The sequence below is a fragment of the Seriola lalandi genome, unplaced genomic scaffold (assembly GCF_002814215.2).
Source record: "Seriola lalandi dorsalis isolate HSWRI2012SDOR001 ecotype SW California unplaced genomic scaffold, Sedor1 jcf7180002054748, whole genome shotgun sequence".
In the NCBI taxonomy this organism is placed as follows: domain Eukaryota; kingdom Metazoa; phylum Chordata; class Actinopteri; order Carangiformes; family Carangidae; genus Seriola; species Seriola lalandi.
This window is the reverse complement of record NW_019525301.1, coordinates 6,045,774-6,063,002: the sequence shown is the minus strand read 5'-3', so window position 1 is coordinate 6,063,002 and position 17,229 is coordinate 6,045,774. Positions and strand designations below refer to the sequence as shown.

Sequence of the window (17,229 nt, the reverse complement as noted above, 5' to 3'; positions counted from 1 at the left end):
GATAAGTCTCTACGAGATTAATGAAACTCAAAGTAAAGTCCTTTGTACAGATTGAAATGTGAAGAGTGAAGTACAAGCAGCAGGCACATTCAAAATTTATCCAGGAATTTTCTCGTCCTGTATATTGCCGTAGGCTACTACTACTATGCTTACATCTCACTTTACATACGTTTATATTCCATATACTGTACAATATGTTTACCATTTTTTTTACCATAGCCTATCACGTAAATATGTTATCCTGCTTTAACACTAGAATTCTCCCTCTGGGCTCAATAAAGTTGTATCTCATCCTTACACTGATAAAAACGTAGAAAGCAGACTGACTGCAACAGTGTCTCACTATCTTACTTCACTTATTTTATTTCATTTATTTTACTCACTACGGTGAAAATAAACATAAATTCTTGTCTTTAATTTTTGTAAGAAAGCCACCAATACTTGTGGAATTTTTTTATGGGATTTTTTTTTGTAGTCATTATTAATGACATTAAATTAATGTCATGGATAGCATGTGAAAGGTTCAGTTTAAAGCACATGTGTGACTAGAGCAGGTCGTTGTCTGGAGAATCCACTGTGAGTGTTGATGGTGTTTCTGAACTGTGACTGATGTGAAACTGAAAGAATATAAATCAAACATACTTGTGTCATATCCTCCCTCCTGCGTGATCGACCAGTTCAGTGTTCCCTCTATTTAAGCTCTGTGTTTGGTCTACACCAGCTCCTCTTTAGTGGCTAAATGCTCCACTATGTTCACCAGCTGCACTCTGACTGAGTCTGTCTGCTGTTGGTGGCTTTTTACAGAGGTTTCTCTGAAAACGCTATGAGAGTGAACCAGAGCAGTAAAGCTGTGTCTGGATCAACAATGACCTGAAACTCACTATAAAGCTAAGACACCTTTCACATCAGCTTGTTTTCCACAGTCATTCCATTAATTATTATAAAAATGTCCATAATAGCTACTTTAATGAGTCCTGCTTCATTATTTGTAATTTTGGTACCATGTCAGAAAATTTCATTTCAATTTCATTTCCAGTTCATATTGATTATAAATGACATAAATATACCGAAGACATTTAATGACACAGACCTTCTGTCTTTATTTTCAGTGCAGTTCTAACCAGAGCAAACAGGGTGGCGTTGAAGGTGACTGTTCCATCACTGTTCAGAGGCATGTTCATGGAAACCAGCCTCTGTAAACACAACACACATGCACACACACACAAGACAATGTAGAAATGTTAATCAGAGCTGATTTTATAAATCATTAGAAACAAAAATGTACTTCTATATATTTTCTATTCAATTTTCTTATCTTCTTTTAAGTTGGCTGTGATCAACCCCTGTTCATACTCACCATCCATGGTCATTTAGTGTAAAATACAACCAATCACAGCCGCAACCTGAGGTCCTCAGTCAAAGCTCTGTTAGCTCCTAGCTTCTCCTTCTCTGTTCAGGCCCCCCTCTTTGGAACAACCTCCCTGAGGAGATTAGACTGGCTATCTCTCTATCCTATTTTAAATTCCTCTTAAAGACAAATTTTTTACAGGTGTACTCTTTTGGGGCTCGGGGTCTGAATCTACTTCTAACTTTTTAATATTATTATATTAACTCATTCTCCTGTTTCTTATTTTATTGATTCATTAATAATTTTGGACTGATTCATCTTATTTTACTAAACCTCACTGTCACTCTCTCCTCTTATATCTCCTCCCCAATGTTGGAAAAACCTTCCACTGATTTTATTCCTCCGCACTGGCGAGAGTGCATATTATTTTGGTTTGTCGCCTTGTTGGAACCTCAACCTTCAACTTTGGCACAAATATTCACTTGGACTAAAGGATGAACTGATTAGAATTTGGTGGTCAAAGGTCAAGGTCGCTGTGACCTCGCAAAACACATTTTTGGCCATAACTTATATAAATTCATACACTAATTATGAAACAATTTAACTCAAATGTCTATAAGGATAAGTGATGTCATTTTATATCCAAAAAGGTCAAAGGTCTACTGCACTGTGACATCATAATGTTCTGCAAAACACTTCTGGCTATTATTCAACACTGTAACTTTGGAAGGAGAGACTGTGACCTCTTGGCTGGTTGGTGGAGGAAACAGGAAGAGGTGATTCTAGTTACATCTGTTTTTACTATCATTTATTAGTATTGTTCAAACTAGTGGAAAGAGGAAGTGTAAACAGCACTAATCAACAAAGCTAATTTGTAGTGCATAGTGAGTAAACTTTGTTTTCACATTAGTCTGTGATAAATTGGCTGACATGGAAAATGTTGTTATTACACTGGGAACTTTTTCTACTCTGTAGCTGTCAGATGGAGTAAATGCACCAGTATTGCACCTCCTAGGGATCACCACTAGTGACTGAGAGGACAACATGATTAACATACGCGGTATATTGATTTATTTTGTGCTGTTCCTCAGAGTAGAACCTTCAAGAACCTTCACAGTGCTTAAGTGGCCCTTATCGCTCCATGAATTAGACCTACATGACCTTGTATTTCTGGAGGCACTCATGCAATTGATGGTAGTAGGTACTGAACTGATAATTCATCACAAACAACTGGACTAGAAGAACCACAAACATCAGTTAGCACCTGCCATTACCGACAGCAGGATTCCGGGTGTACATGTTCCTCACCTTACAGGCGATACGATGAGGACAAAACTTTCCAAACCCCAGGGGAGGAGGTATTCTCCGAAGGAGTGTCACCACATCAAGGTGCTTAATCCGCCCTCTGTAAGAGTCAAAGATGTTATATTCACACAAACACAGACTGAGAATCTTACTCAGACTTAGAAAATCATGAGCATTTTTCTGCTGTTCAGACAAATGTGCCAAACAGAACCCTACATCTGCGCTGATTTGTTAGTAGACTCTCTTTGACAATTAACTCCTGGACCAAAGGTGTCTCCCTGAAGACATGAATCTCATAGTCACTACCACTACAAGCAGCATAAAGTCATTATATATGTTTATCAACAGTACCAACCCACCAACTGTCACATCAACTTTCCAAAGAAGCTTTTAATTACTGACAGAGTTCAACTTAATATGTCTTGATAATATATTTGATCATTTAGGACATCAAAACATAGCCACAGCTCACTTGCACTACATGTTCTTTTGAAAACTTTAGATAAAAGCTTTACATAACATCTTTCCCTAGCCAGGCGATGTAAGAGTCTAAACAGAACCTTAAAACTGTTTCATAATGCAGGAGTCACTTAAGGTGGATACTTTACTGAAAGACTGATAAATGGTGTCTGTGGACATTGTATTGATACATTCAATGTCTATTTATTTACAACATATTTGGTGTTGTCAGGGCAGGACTGGTAATCTGGCATACCGGGCATTTTCCCGGAAGGTTGACTCACCTTGGGGCCAATATGATTTGAATTTTTAATATTTATAAAAAATAAAACACCTCTCCACACAAACACAAATATCATATGACCAGCCCATATAGCTGGGGCAGCGGTCCACTGGTTCATTTTTTCTTTTGCTCACTCAGGCAGTCAATGCCAAATAGTGTAGCATAAGCTACTCGGCATTGTTAGAGCATATATCATATCATATCATAATATTAACACAGCCACATGTTTGCCAGGCAGTCAGTCAACAGAAAATGAGTACACTGGTACACTTAAACTGGTACATTTACCCATGGCAAAAAAACGCAGCTTTAGTACAGTACGCATATTCAACTACAAAGGAGGTGCAGATTCAACCGATTGAGAGGGGGGCGGTCCGGGCCAAAATTACCGGGGCCAATTTTTTGTCCCAGTCCAGCCCTGGCTGTTGTGAATTAGTGGAACATAAACACAATTTCTTGGTTGGAAATAATCACCAGTTTATGAGGAAATGAAAACCACTCTGACTGTGTCAGACTAAATTAAAAACAGTGAGTGTTTACTCAAAAAGATCAAGGTCTGACACACGTAGGCAGTCTGATACAGGTAAACTGAAGCATGAGGGAACAGGCTTAAATACATAAAAAAGTCACAAACACGAGCAACAGACTGGAGAGGAATATACACATGAGGAGATGAATGACAATCTGGTCTAGAACTAAGGGGAGCAGGGCAGTATAGAAACAGGTAGCACAGGGAGGAGCAGCAGGGGCAGGTAAGTAGGCAGGGACCAGGTGAGGATGGTCAATGGACAGGAACTGAAATGACAGAAAAAGTAATTGCACAAATAAAACAGGAAACCAGGTAATTAATGTTAGAGGATGTTTCAGGATCCCTGCAGCAGACTGCTGACAGACACTTGACCATGAAGACAGACTGCCCATCAACCATGGTGAGTAGGACAGTGCTACCTTCAGAGGGGTCAGGCCTGTAATAAAGTCCAGACAGCCATGGGTGTGTTGGTATGGAAGAGGGTGGAACAAATCAGCTGCTGATGGGAGGTCTTGCTCTTGCTGGACAGCAGTATCCTCCTTCAGGGAATGTCTCCAGAAACAGTGTCTGAAAAGGCTGACTGTACAGCACATTCCAGAATGACAGAGTGGACAAGTGACCCCACTGCAGGACCTGCGAGCTGAGAGTAACAGGGACAAACTGCCAGTAGGGAAGATGTCAGGGTTCTGCACCCCATCTGTTCTGAGGAGGAATCAGAGAACTTGGGGGGAGATGTAGACAGGAGGCATGGTGAGTTGTAAAAATGAATCCACCCCAGTCGACCTGGTTTATGTTTCACTATCAAAAGAAACACAGTTAAGAGAGTTAATAATGAGAAAAATGATGGGCCAAGTCGTCTTGAGGAGGAGTTCGATGAAGCATGTGACAGAGTAGGCGGACATTCAGGGCACTTGCAGTCAGCAGCCCGCCTCCGCCTCTTCAAGCCGCCATTCTATTCGACAGGGATAGATTGTTTCAGGCCCCTGGGAGTCAAACTGGGCCAGCAGATTGAGAAGAGGTGGGGCATAATTTTCAAGTGCCTTACAACCAAGGCAATACACTTGGAACTCCTCTCCTCAATTGATACTCTGAGGAGATTCATTGCCCATCGAGGGACACCCGCTGAACTATATTCAGACCAAGGAACAAATTCCCAGGGAGAAGAGCGAGAGCTGCTTGAGGCCTTGAAGATTGTATTTCACTTCAGCCCTCCAGCCGCCCCATATTTCGGAGGAGCCTGGGAGAGAGAAATTAAGTCTATTAAGGCCACCTTATGCACCACTATAGGTACTCAGCCCATCCTGGAGGAGTTCCTATTGACTATGCTTCTCAAAGTTGAGAGGATGGTTAATTCTAAGCCATTAGGCTATGTATCCTCTAGTGTCAGTGATCTGGACCCTGTGACACCATTCTCTGTCCTGATGGGGCAGCCTGATGGACCCCTGCCTCAGCTGGTATACCTGGAGACTGAGCTTCTGAATCGTCGTCGCTGGAGGACTCCACAGGTGCTAGCTGACCATTTCTGGACAAGTTTCATTCGCATATATCAGCTCTGCCTACAGACCTACCAGAAATCTCTAGCTAACCTTTGCTGAGGACTCTTTGGTGATGGTGGTCGACCCTCAGCTGCCTAGGGCCTTCTTGCCCATAGGATGCATCATCAAGACTCATCCTAGCCCTGATAGTCACATCAGGTCAGCTGACGTGAAGATCAAGGACCATGCCTACACCAGACCAGTTGTCAGGCTAGTTGTACTCCCAGCAATCCCGTCTAATGAAGTTGAGCCTTTTATGTGAGCAAATGCATTTCATTTATTTGGGGACAGCTGTATAAAAGGCCCCTATGTGATAATCAGGTTTGGTTGCCTGGCACCTAATCCGCTGAGGTGCGCATGCCTAAACAAAGGGTTCGGTGGAAATTAAGCTCTCATTCAGGAAGTGACAAGTGTAACTTGGTCGGTTCTTCTTCCCCACAACAGTTGGGAGAGAAAGTTTACTTCGCCTTATTGTTGGGTGCATGACAAGAAGTAAGTGGTGACTATAATATTTCCATTCACATCAGTATACGGTTTATTCTGTGCTTGAAATCGTTCATGTGAAGTCTGAACTATTGTAAGCTGGTTAATGTCGATTGGCCCAGCGGGGGGTAATTTAGTTTAGTGCCCATGGAAATTAACATTCGAATGTTTTGCCTTTTGTTGACCTCACTGAGTTCCAGTTATCTAGTGTCTGGTAATGTTATTGCAGTCATGTCTGTCAGCGAGTGCGGTAATTAATGTGGCAGCCAGTCTGTTAAATTATGTGCCATTAGTAGGTTTGGCCACTACATGGCAACCTAAGACCATGCAATTCACAGTGTATGTTTAATTGTATAGCAAGAGACTCCTTGAGAGAATTGAGGTTGTTCAGTTTTAATGAGAAAGTTTGCCTGTATTTATACATGTGTTTCCTTGTCAGGCTGTATAGCAGTTTCATTTGAGATGTGAAATGATTAGTATTTCTTTATAATTAATATTATTGTTGTGACCTGTAATTATGTTGAGTGCTTGTGTAGATGGAGAGATGGTGCAGAGCCTGTTGTGATATGGCATTTGATTTGTGTTTGCAGAACCACATTCATACCAATACTAAACCCCCTGACCATCTCATCAGTTGTGTCATCATTCCATGTTTTAACAGGCATTCCCTGGGCAAATGCAAATCACCTAGAATCAACCGTAGCTCTGAGCTATCCATCCCACTCTACACTACTATTAATGAAAATTATCATTAGACCTCACACTAACTTCATGATAATCATCCTCTGGCACTACTGGGAGTGTGGTCTGCCCCACATAATTCAGTGCAATGACATCAGAGAAGAGCAAGGTAATGCACACATGCACACACAAACACACACACGCACGCACGCACGCACGCACGCACGCACGCACGCACGCACGCACGCACACACACACACACACACTTACGTAGCCTCAGGGTCATATTCAGCCCAGATTTTCTTGAACTCATCCAAATGCTGGGGGCCAAGGATCGACCAATCACGTGTCAGGTAGTCGAAGTTGTCCATGATGACAGCAACAAACAGGTTGATGATCTGTGAGGGACAGAGGCCATGTGTGTGTTCACTATGTGTTTGTGTGTAAGTATCATGTGCCTGCAATAGCAAGGCAAGACCATTGAAGGCATATATTACTATCCTGCATACTTATTAGCAGCATTCACAATAGTGACACAATTCTGCCGTTTTCCGGCAGCTTACTACTCCTTTAATACTTTGTGCTAGAAAAACTGTTCAACTATCAAAATATGCAGCTTCTTCAGGAGATTTATAATAATAATAATACATTTTATTTAAAGGCGCCTTTCTTGGCACTCAAGGACACCGTACAGAGTTACACAAATTGAGATTAAAAACACATTAAGAAGAAGCAACAATAAAAATGAAATATAAAAATAAAAATAAGACAACAGTGACAGATCAATTGGCATCAGATGGAAAAGGCAGTTTTAAACAGATGTGTTTTGAGTTGTGATTTGAAATGGGGGAATGAATCAATATTTCTGAGTTGGGGTGGTAGTAGGTTCCAGAGACAGAGAGCAGAGCGGCTGAATGCTCTACTCCCCATGGTGGTGAGACGGAAGGAGGGGACAGACAGGTGTGTGGAGGAAGAGGATCTGAGGGAGCGGGAGGGAGTGGGAACATGGAGGAGGTCGGACAGATATAGGGGGGCGAGGTTGTGGATGGCCTTAAATGTTAATAGAAGGACTTTGAAATGAATACGGAACTGAACCGGTAGCCAGTGGAGCTGTTGGAGGACAGGAGTGATGTGGTGGATGGAGGGGGTATGAGTAATGATACGGGCAGCTGAGTTCTGGACCAATTGAAGTTTATGGAGGGATTTATGAGGGACCGAAGAGGAGAGAGTTACAGTAATCTAGACGGGAAGTGACGAGGCTGTGGACAAGGATGGCGGCAGTGTGGGGGGTAAGGGAGGTGCGGAGGCGATTAATGTTTCGTAGGTGGAAGTAGGCAGACCAGGTAATGTTATTGATGTGAGATTGAAAGGATAGTGTGCTGTCAAGGATGACACCCAGACTCTTAACCTGGGGGGAGGGTGAAACAGAGGAGTTATCAATAGTGAGAGAAAAACTGTTGGCTTTGGAAAACGTAGATTTGGTGCCAATGAGGAGAACCTCGGTTTTGTTACTGTTTAATTTAAGGAAGTTTAGAGTGAACCAGGTTTTTATTTCAGTGATGCAATCAGTTAGGGAGGTGGGCGGGAGAGTGGATGAGGGTTTAGCGGAGAGGTAGAGCTGGGTGTCATCAGCGTAATAGTGGAAGTCAATGTTAAATTTGCGAAAGATATTGCCGAGGGGAAGGAGGTACATGATGAAGAGGAGGGGCCCCAGGACGGAGCCCTGGGGCACACCAGAAGTGACGGAGGAGGGGATGGATTTAAAGGACTTGAGTTGAATGAACTGAGTGTGGCCAGATGTGAACCAGTCTAATGGAGTGTGGGTGATGCCAATGGAACATAGCCTGTTGAGGAGAGTGGTGTGACAGATGGTATCAAAGGCTCGAGGAGGATGAGGATGGTGAGGAGTCCAGAATCAGCTGCCATAAGGAGGTCGTTGGTGATTTTAATGAGTGGGCGGAAAGCGGACTGGAACTGTTCATACAGGTTATTGTGGGATAGGTGAGAAAGGAGTTGGGAAGCAACAAATTTTTCGAGGATTTTGGAGATGAAGGGTAGATTGGAGATAGGGCGGAAGTTGGAGGGGTCGGCGCCAGGTTTTTTCAGAAATGGAGTAATGGCAGCAGTTTTGAAAGATGAAGGGACAGTTCCAGTGGTCAGAAAGGAGTGGATGATGGCAGAAATGAGGGGGACCAGAGAGGGAAGGCAGGCTTTAACAAGTTGTGTGGGGAGGGGGTCCAGTTGACAAGTGAATGGCTTGGATTTCTGAATGAGTTCTTTGATTTCTGAGAGAGTGGGGAGCAGGAAGGATGAGAATGAGTGTGTGGATGGGTGAAAGTTGGCTGAGATGCTGAGGTGAGGATTCTGACCTAGGTGCTGGTGGATATTCTTGATTTTTGCAGTGAAAAAAGACATAATGGAGTTGCAGAAGGAGGATGTGTATAAGTGAGGGGGGAGAGAGTCCTGGGGTTGGGTGATATTGTTGAGCAGGGAGAACAGTTGCTTGGAGTTTCCTTTATTTGCATCGATGATACTGGAGTAGTAGTGGGTTTTGGTGGTGGCAATGGAGTCCTTATAATGTAAAATATGGTTATTGTACATTTCTTTGTGAATAGTGAGACCAGTTTTTCTATGGAGTCATTCAAGTTGCCGACCTTTGGCTTTCATGAGACGAAGATCAGAGGTGAACCAAGGGGCGGAGACGGAAAAAGAAACAGATCTGGTTTTTAACGGAGCAAGAGAATTAAGAATATTATGAAGTCCAGTATTGTAATGAGAAACCAGATCATCAGGGGTGGAAAGATTGTGGATGTCAGGGAGGCAGAAGGAGTGGATACTTGATGTGAGAGAGGCAGGGTTGATGTTCTTTATATTCCGGAATGAAATGAGGCGTGGTGTTTTAGAAATGCAAAAGAGTGAGTTTCACTGTAAATGAGAGGAGAAAGTGGTCAGTTATGGGGAGTTCATCAGCTGTAAATTCAAGGGGGGTGACACCAGGGCAGCAGATTAAATCCAGAATGTGTCCTTTGGAGTGTGTGGGAATATTGGTATGCTGCTGACATCCAAAACTCTCTAAACAGGATGTGAAGTCTTTGGTAAGAGGTAGATGGATTATATCCATGTGGATATTGAAATCACCCAGCAGTATTATATTCGGTGAGAGAGAGGATAAATGGGAGAGGAAAGCAGCAAAGTCATTTAAAAAGTCACTATTCGCTTTGGGGGGGCGGTAGACAGTAGCAATGATGGTTGGAGTGGGACCAAACAAACCAAACATTTATGCTTGTATTCAACTTTTTGATATTATTTATAATTTTTGAAATATTAATGTTTTTATGACATTTTTTGCCTTTCAAATTAATTTAGATGATGTTCAAAGCCTTGAACATGTCAGCCTCTTTAAACTTCAACTACTTCAACATACTTTCAGCTACAGGATTCATTCAAACTTTGAACTGTACACAAGCCTTTCAACTATTCAAAGTTTATTCAACTTGTTGATCTCTTCAACAGTTTTTGATTCATCACAGTTATGTTTTAATGCTTTTTTCTGATCATTTTTGAGTTTGTAATGGGTGTGTATTGCAAAGCTGCCAACTACCACGCATTGAGCGTGAGACTCATGCAAATTACCCTTTTCACCTGATTTCATGCCCCACCTCCAATTTCTCACACTGGGGCAGCTATTTCCATGGTCATTAGACTGCAATTATATTTAGGCTGCAGCAAAGAGCCGCCATATAGACATTTACAGTCAGGCCAACTTATGGCCATCTATAGTAGGGACCCCTTTCAAGACGGGACACCTGGATCAATCTTACGCTTTTCATTGCAAAAGTTATGAGCAGTTTGGGATTTAGTGCTGGTGTGTTCCTCAACCTCGATCTTTCCGTGCCCACTTTCTAAAAGTCTAGAAAGTCTATAAACTCTATACAGGTAAGTGTAAGTTGCTTATTTATGAGCATTTGGATGAGTGTTAGTGTGTATTCTTTTCAGCTGAATTGCTGTTATCAACTCTGTCACTAGTATATAACTTTGAAATCCACAAATTAACTGACATAGCTGAGCTTGTCTTAACTGAGCCAGTTTAGCAAGACTAAGTGTTTTTGTTTGCAAATGTGAAAGCTTATGTGACATATATTGCAGGCATGGCTGAAATGTTAATATATTGCTACAGCTTGATAAACCATTTGCATTCTTTATATACCAATTCAAATCTTTGCATTTTTTATGTGTGGTATCAGGAGGCTGCTGTAATGATTGCCTGTCAACATCTGGTATAATTATACTCTAAAAGTTTAAAATGAATTTTTGGTCATCCATCCATCCATCCATCCATCCATCCATCCACACATACTGAGGTTGTGATCTTTGGCCACCAAGTGATCTCTATGGTTGCCAGGAACTGTTATTTCTATGTTCATTTGTTAATGGTTAGGTTTTAGGTTAAGGATGAAGACGTCCTGAAATGGCGCAACACTCCCCACCCCCACCCAAAAATCCCCTTTCTCACTCCAGATTTTTCTGAAAAGTTGTCAGCCCTGGTATTGCATGGCATGTTCGGGGCTAGAGTGGATGATATCATCGCTAGAGTGGGAGCAGCTCTTAAAGACACACAAATCATCTCCACCTTTGGATATTCACCTTATAAAAAAAATTCATCATTTCGGCATACAATTTTTCAAAGCACTGTACTTCAATTCATATGAGTTGCTTTGTTAACCATTTTAGCATTGTGGTGGGGTGATCTTTTTAATAGGACTTGTAGTTTTCCCTCCGATATCCCATTTTGAAACACAAGTTTCATCATAAAAGCTGTTGTCTGCCTAGGTAGACAGAGGGGATTGTGTGTGTGTGTTTCCCTCCTCCCCCTGGTGGCCACAGTTGCCAGTGGAAACCAGTGTCTCAGCAGGTTCTACTCAGCAGGTGTTACTAGTCAGAAATAGGCAAAGTTGATTCTGATTGGCTAATTAGATCCATTAATTAAACACACACACACACACACACAGTGCCTTAGAAGCTATGGTCACCGTTTGGGGATATAGTGGTACAGCTGCATTGCAGATCAACTTCTGTTAGGGCATTTACACGTGTGTATACATGTCTTGCTATGGTTGGGTTTGAAACCATCAGTGTAGGGATGGGAAATTATAAGATTTTATTGATACCAATGCCATTATTGATTCTGCTTATCGATCCGATTCTTTATCGATTCCCTTATCGATTCCTGTTGATTTTCTGTGTGGAAAAAAGTACGCCTATACAAGTTTTCAGTGTCAACAATGCAAATTTTCAGTCTCTGAACACTGAACAATATAGATAACTGTTCAGTCCCTTGAATAGGGGGTGCTGTCTGCCTCTTTAGGTCTGCCTTGTATAAATTTACAAAAAAAGGAAAAAAAAAAAAGCAGCTCTCGGACAGGAGCCAGCTCCCATCGTTCAGTTAAAAGAGCCGGCTCGTTCGCTACCGACACATCATTAATACGTACCTTCACTGCTCGGCTGAGACTGGGAAGCACTCATTGACCAGCGGCGCAAAGCATCAAACACATAGCATTCCTGATGTTTAATGCCCTGCTGCGTCTACAAATGTTTCATGTTTGTTTTGAAATTAAGCCACACTTACTCCAATCCTTCATTGTCGCTCACGCTGACTATCTCTCGCAGAAGCGGGACGTCTTTGTTTTACAAGGCTAAGTGGACGGTATGATAAGAGAATCGTTAAGCATAAAGGCAAATGATGTCGATGGATCGAGCCAGTTGGATCCTGTTCCCAGTTGGAACCAGTTCTCAATTCCCATCCTTACATCAGTGTGAGGTTATTGAGGGACACCTGCAGTGACTGAGGTTAGTGTCAGGATAAGTCTTTACAACTCTGCATTATGACTGTACTGAATGTTAAACATATAAACACAATGCATCAGCTATAACCACAGCTGAAGTGAGATTGCATGTGAGCCAGCCTTTGCTGCAGTAAGTCTGTTACACAAAGTAACCTGGTAGTAAGGAATAAAGTCCTAAAGCCTTTTTAAAAATATGGTTGGAAAGTCTCTGGAAATTATGGTGTCAGCAGAATATGCACTGGCAAGGCCCAGGTTGGGGAAAGTTAGGGAATTTTTTGAAATCTGGCATTATTATCATAACCTGGTAGCCCGGTTTGGGGAAATCCAGGGCAGACTAGACACCATTATTTCCAAGGCTATAATAGGTTGTTTTTAGAAAAATAGGTGGAGAGTCCACCTAAGGAGGGATAACTAACTATATAGGATGTTGCACAGGAACTCTGTCTTCAGTTCGGATGCCGATCTGATCTCGCTTTTATTCTTGTAAAAGAATACATTCTACTGCATTGGACTCTGACCATCTCCAGTAACTTATTTTTGAATCATTTGTGACTCCAGTAAATGTGCAGCTTCGTTGAAAGTTAAGTGTTGGTGAAGAGGTCTAGACTTAAACTGTGGCCCAGACCTGGATTTCTTTTTCTCCAACAGACCTGACAAAGACCAAAACTGAGACAAAGACCAGACAAAGACCTGACAAAGACCAGATCTGTTAGAAACTCTTAGTTGTAGGAAGACTGTTTGACTGAATCTTTGAGACCTGATGACTTTTTTGATGTTATGGCAGACAGTCAACACTTGTTAGCATGGTAAGCTAGTGACTCCCCAACTGCAAACATCAGTCTTGTGTTTGTTCTTTATTTACCCCTAGTTCTGAACATGTGAAGTGTTTAAGCTCACACTAGAGTAATGTGTATTGAGTGTGTGTGTTGTCTTACCAGAAAGGCACACAGCATGTAGAAGCTCATGAAGTAGATGATGGCGAAGTTGGATCCACAGGTGTACTCCTCCCCAGGCAGGTAGTCTGACTTAGGGTCACATTTTTTTCCGTACATACAGGCTAACATCACTTCATGCCAGGCTTCACCTGTAGCACATCTGCACAACAGATTCATCACATCTTCACATCAGGCCTGATACACTGAACACAGTTTGTCAACACTCAGTTATTACTTTTGTTTTAACTTTGACTGCCTTTGTACAGATGGTTTCAGTTTCTAATATTTGAGCAACACAAATATTATCATAGTTTTATAATGTAATTACTGTTCAAATATTTATGAGTTAATTTGCATGTTAGCTGACAATAAACAGAGATGTAAGATTGTGTCATTGTATATTTATTGAAAATGTCAACAGCCTAGGATGACGCTGCACTGATCACTAGTGATGTTCAGACTGCAGTGTAAAGAATATAGTGATTTTTGTTTGAACCAGTCTGTTTTTTTTCTGTTGTTCTTATGTTTCTTATTTATAATTGTAGTCTGTGTTTTAATTTGTGAATATTTAAAAAATGTTTTCTCATAAAATGTTTATTTCTCATGTTTAACACGTTTTTGTCCTAAAAGAAAAATGTCTGATTAAAAAATGAACATAATTAATAATGCATAGTAATAATTTATCTGACTTTAATGGAGACATATCTGTGCAAATTATTGAAAGTGCGTTTTTGCTGTTGTCGTTTGAATCAGCCCTCAGACCCTCGAGCTCCATCTGAACTCTTGAACATTGGAGCAGAGCCAGGAGAGCTAATGGACTGAGGTCAGAATAAACCTCACAGCTTGAAAGAGCTTGTTATGTTGTGACCACCCTGGATCTGTAGAACTGGAAGAAGCAGCAGACCGTGACAGGCTGGAGGAGAACAGCTCAGACTGCCATGTCACATATCCACAGTAAGAACAAATGGCCAGTCCAGAGCTTTCAGTCCCTGAGTGTGGGCCTCTTGACATCCCTCATACCAGACCCACTCCACATCATCCCACAGCAGAGATGTCTGCGTTCTGAATTCCACATGGCATGAGCTGCATTTGGTTATTGGTGCATCAGACTGTAGCAACTCTAGGGAACTCCCACAATGCACCTGGTGCTCATCATCAACATTTCTCCTGTTCACAACAGTAGTAGTAGACACCAAAGCACATCATTACATCACTGTGAGCAGCCTCATGCACAGCTAGCTTGGCTGCACATGTTGGGTCTGACTTTACATGTAAACAGATTTCTGTTTCATGTTTAACCCCGAACTGCTCCAGTAAATTGAGGTTTTACTGGTGTCACTGGTCTGCTGCTTCTTCCAGTTCCACAAATCCAGATTCTCCAGGTTGTTGTCTGAGTACACAAACTTCCTTCTTTAGTTTGTGGAACAGGACTGTGTGATCCCAGCTCTGCTGTCCACTAGAGACTGTTGTGAGTTAACCTTTTAAACTGGAGGCTACTTTCTATGGTTACTTTCTCAAACATTTAAAAAGAGACTGTATGTCTGAGTTCTCACCCAAAGGTGAGTGGTTTTACTTAATATCTAAGGCTGGTTCAGCTGCTTCTATAATGTTCTCTAATGTTCCCCAACTTTCTCTAACGTTCAGTAACTTCCTATAACATTCTCTAATGTTCTTTAATATTCTCTAATATTCTCCAACATTCTGTAATGTTCTGTATTGTTCTCCAATGTTCTCCAACGTCCTCTGATGTTCTTTACTTTAGTTTGGGTCAAATCCCTCTTGTGAGTTTGGTATAGATAATATATATTTTTCTTTAATTTTTCTTTCTCCTGCTCTGACCAAATATTTTTTTTTAAATAAGATGAAATGACACATTTTCTGCCAAGTAAGGTTCTTGCACTTCAAACACAATTAACTTTGAGTCTCTACCAGTCATATACTCAGTTCCACACGTTGACAAATCAGAAGCCATCACTCACTGATGCACAGAAATAACAAAAATACCAACAAGACACTGCACAAACAGCTGCAGGTCTGTGTTACACTTGCTGATTGCTCACATACAACACAGGAATTAACCAGACCCATCACATACACACTGCATGAATAGGCCAAATCACACACACACACACACACACACACACACACACACACACACACACACACACACACACACACAGTGTGAGGAGTGCAGTCCTGACAGAGAGTCAGGTGACCCACCTGAATAACAGCAGCACAGCCTGTGGGAATGTCTGGAAGTTGTTGTTCCTGGTGATGTATGTTCCATCAACCAGAGCATTCTTACCAAATATCTACAGAGAGAGAAGAGAAGGCATTTAAGATAGGTCTCATGTCATGTACCTGCTTTACACTGGCTGTTTCTGATCCCAGCCTTGATCCTACATTGCAATGGTACACAGTCTACTATCCTGTCTCTCACAAATAAAATGCCATATGAAATCAAATCTTAATTTACATGTACAACTAATTTCAATCACTTTTTTCTCTAAAAATCATTCAATCAGAATTCCCACTGTTTGTTGCTAGGCAACTGGTGGGACTCTAGTACATTCAGGTTTGTGGAGACCCCATATTTCTTTGTTCCACAGAAAAAGGAACTCACTTACCCACAGTTCCTCACTGTTGGTTGTGGTCAGTCACAGTTAATCGAGTACTTGTATGTTCACACACATACCTGTAGTACGTCTCAGTTCTAGAACCTGCATGAAGCTAGCCACCTCCCTCTAACCTGGTACCTCTAGTTTACATGAGCTAGGCTAACAAAGAAACTAACACTTTCCCTCCCCCACACACCAGGTGGTCTCCGCAGCCATTTTCAGTAGTTTCTTTGTTTATTGCCATCTTGTGTAGTTTTCTTTGTTCAGGTCATATGGTCACAGCACCCATTTTGAATCGGCCATCTTGGCTTTGTCTGTGTCCCCACAGACACACCCCCATACACACACACACACACACACACACACACACACACATACATATGCTGTAGCATTCACACTATTGTTATTCAAATCCTTATTATTAGTGTGAATGCCTTAGCTGTTCTTCAAATCTTTATATTTAGTGCCACGGGTGCTCAGCTCCGAGGCACTCCTCTACAGCTAGAATAGCTGAGAGGAGTGCCTCTCCAAAACACAACAACTTTTCAAACTGTGAGCACTCAAAGGAGGAGTGCAAATCACTTTTTCTTCAAAGTTAGAGTGAAAGTGTCAGTTGGCTAGAGTGCGTGAAGCAGTAAAAAATAACCGTTATTTTTATTTTTATCTCGAGCTCACGGCCAAACTTTAAAAAGGAGACAAATAATTCTTTCTGAAAATGTAGACATAGGTGTTGGGATTCATAAAATGTAACTTTGACAGGCAGGGTCTGCACAAAATTTAAACAGGGGTGCCGAGTCCGGCAGCAATACCTGTCTCACTCTCATTGACACCTAATGTAATCGTCTTTTTTTTTCAAAAGAATCTCTCTCTGTCTTCACACTGACCTTACTCACTCATTTTAAGGAATATCTGAATAAACTTTGAGAAACTTCTGGCTTCAGTATCTCTCACGGTGTTTTCGGTTTTTGAAAAGAAGTAACGGTTTTCTCATAATTTGCAATTGTTTGAAGCCATGTAGAAGCCAAATTCTGGGCAGATTTTCACATTACCATGGTAACGGCAGCTCCTGACCTGTGTGCGTGCGTGCGTGCGCCTAGCAACCAGATAACCAACTCTCCAAGCTCCGCTAGCTTTACATTAGCCGCATGTTAGGTCTTAAATTACATTTAGTTAGGTCTTAAATATGTAAGTCCATTTACTGCTTCCTTCA

At 41.6% G+C, this 17,229-nt stretch overlaps 1 protein-coding gene across 2 annotated transcripts in view; it reads right to left on the bottom strand.

The window, feature by feature from the left end:
- Positions 1–17,229, bottom strand: part of LOC111668619 (dihydropyridine-sensitive L-type skeletal muscle calcium channel subunit alpha-1-like) — an 83,605-nt gene that overhangs the window by 12,275 nt on the left and 54,101 nt on the right. For both annotated transcript variants that reach the window (XM_023424712.2, XM_023424711.2), the window contains exons 29-33: positions 15,622–15,713; positions 13,402–13,561; positions 6,894–7,021; positions 2,657–2,753; positions 1,091–1,193 (exon numbers count right to left, since the gene is read on the bottom strand). In XM_023424712.2, the coding sequence (XP_023280480.2) occupies positions 1,091–1,193; positions 2,657–2,753; positions 6,894–7,021; positions 13,402–13,561; positions 15,622–15,713 (580 nt within the window). The remainder of the gene's footprint in view (positions 1–1,090; positions 1,194–2,656; positions 2,754–6,893; positions 7,022–13,401; positions 13,562–15,621; positions 15,714–17,229) is intronic.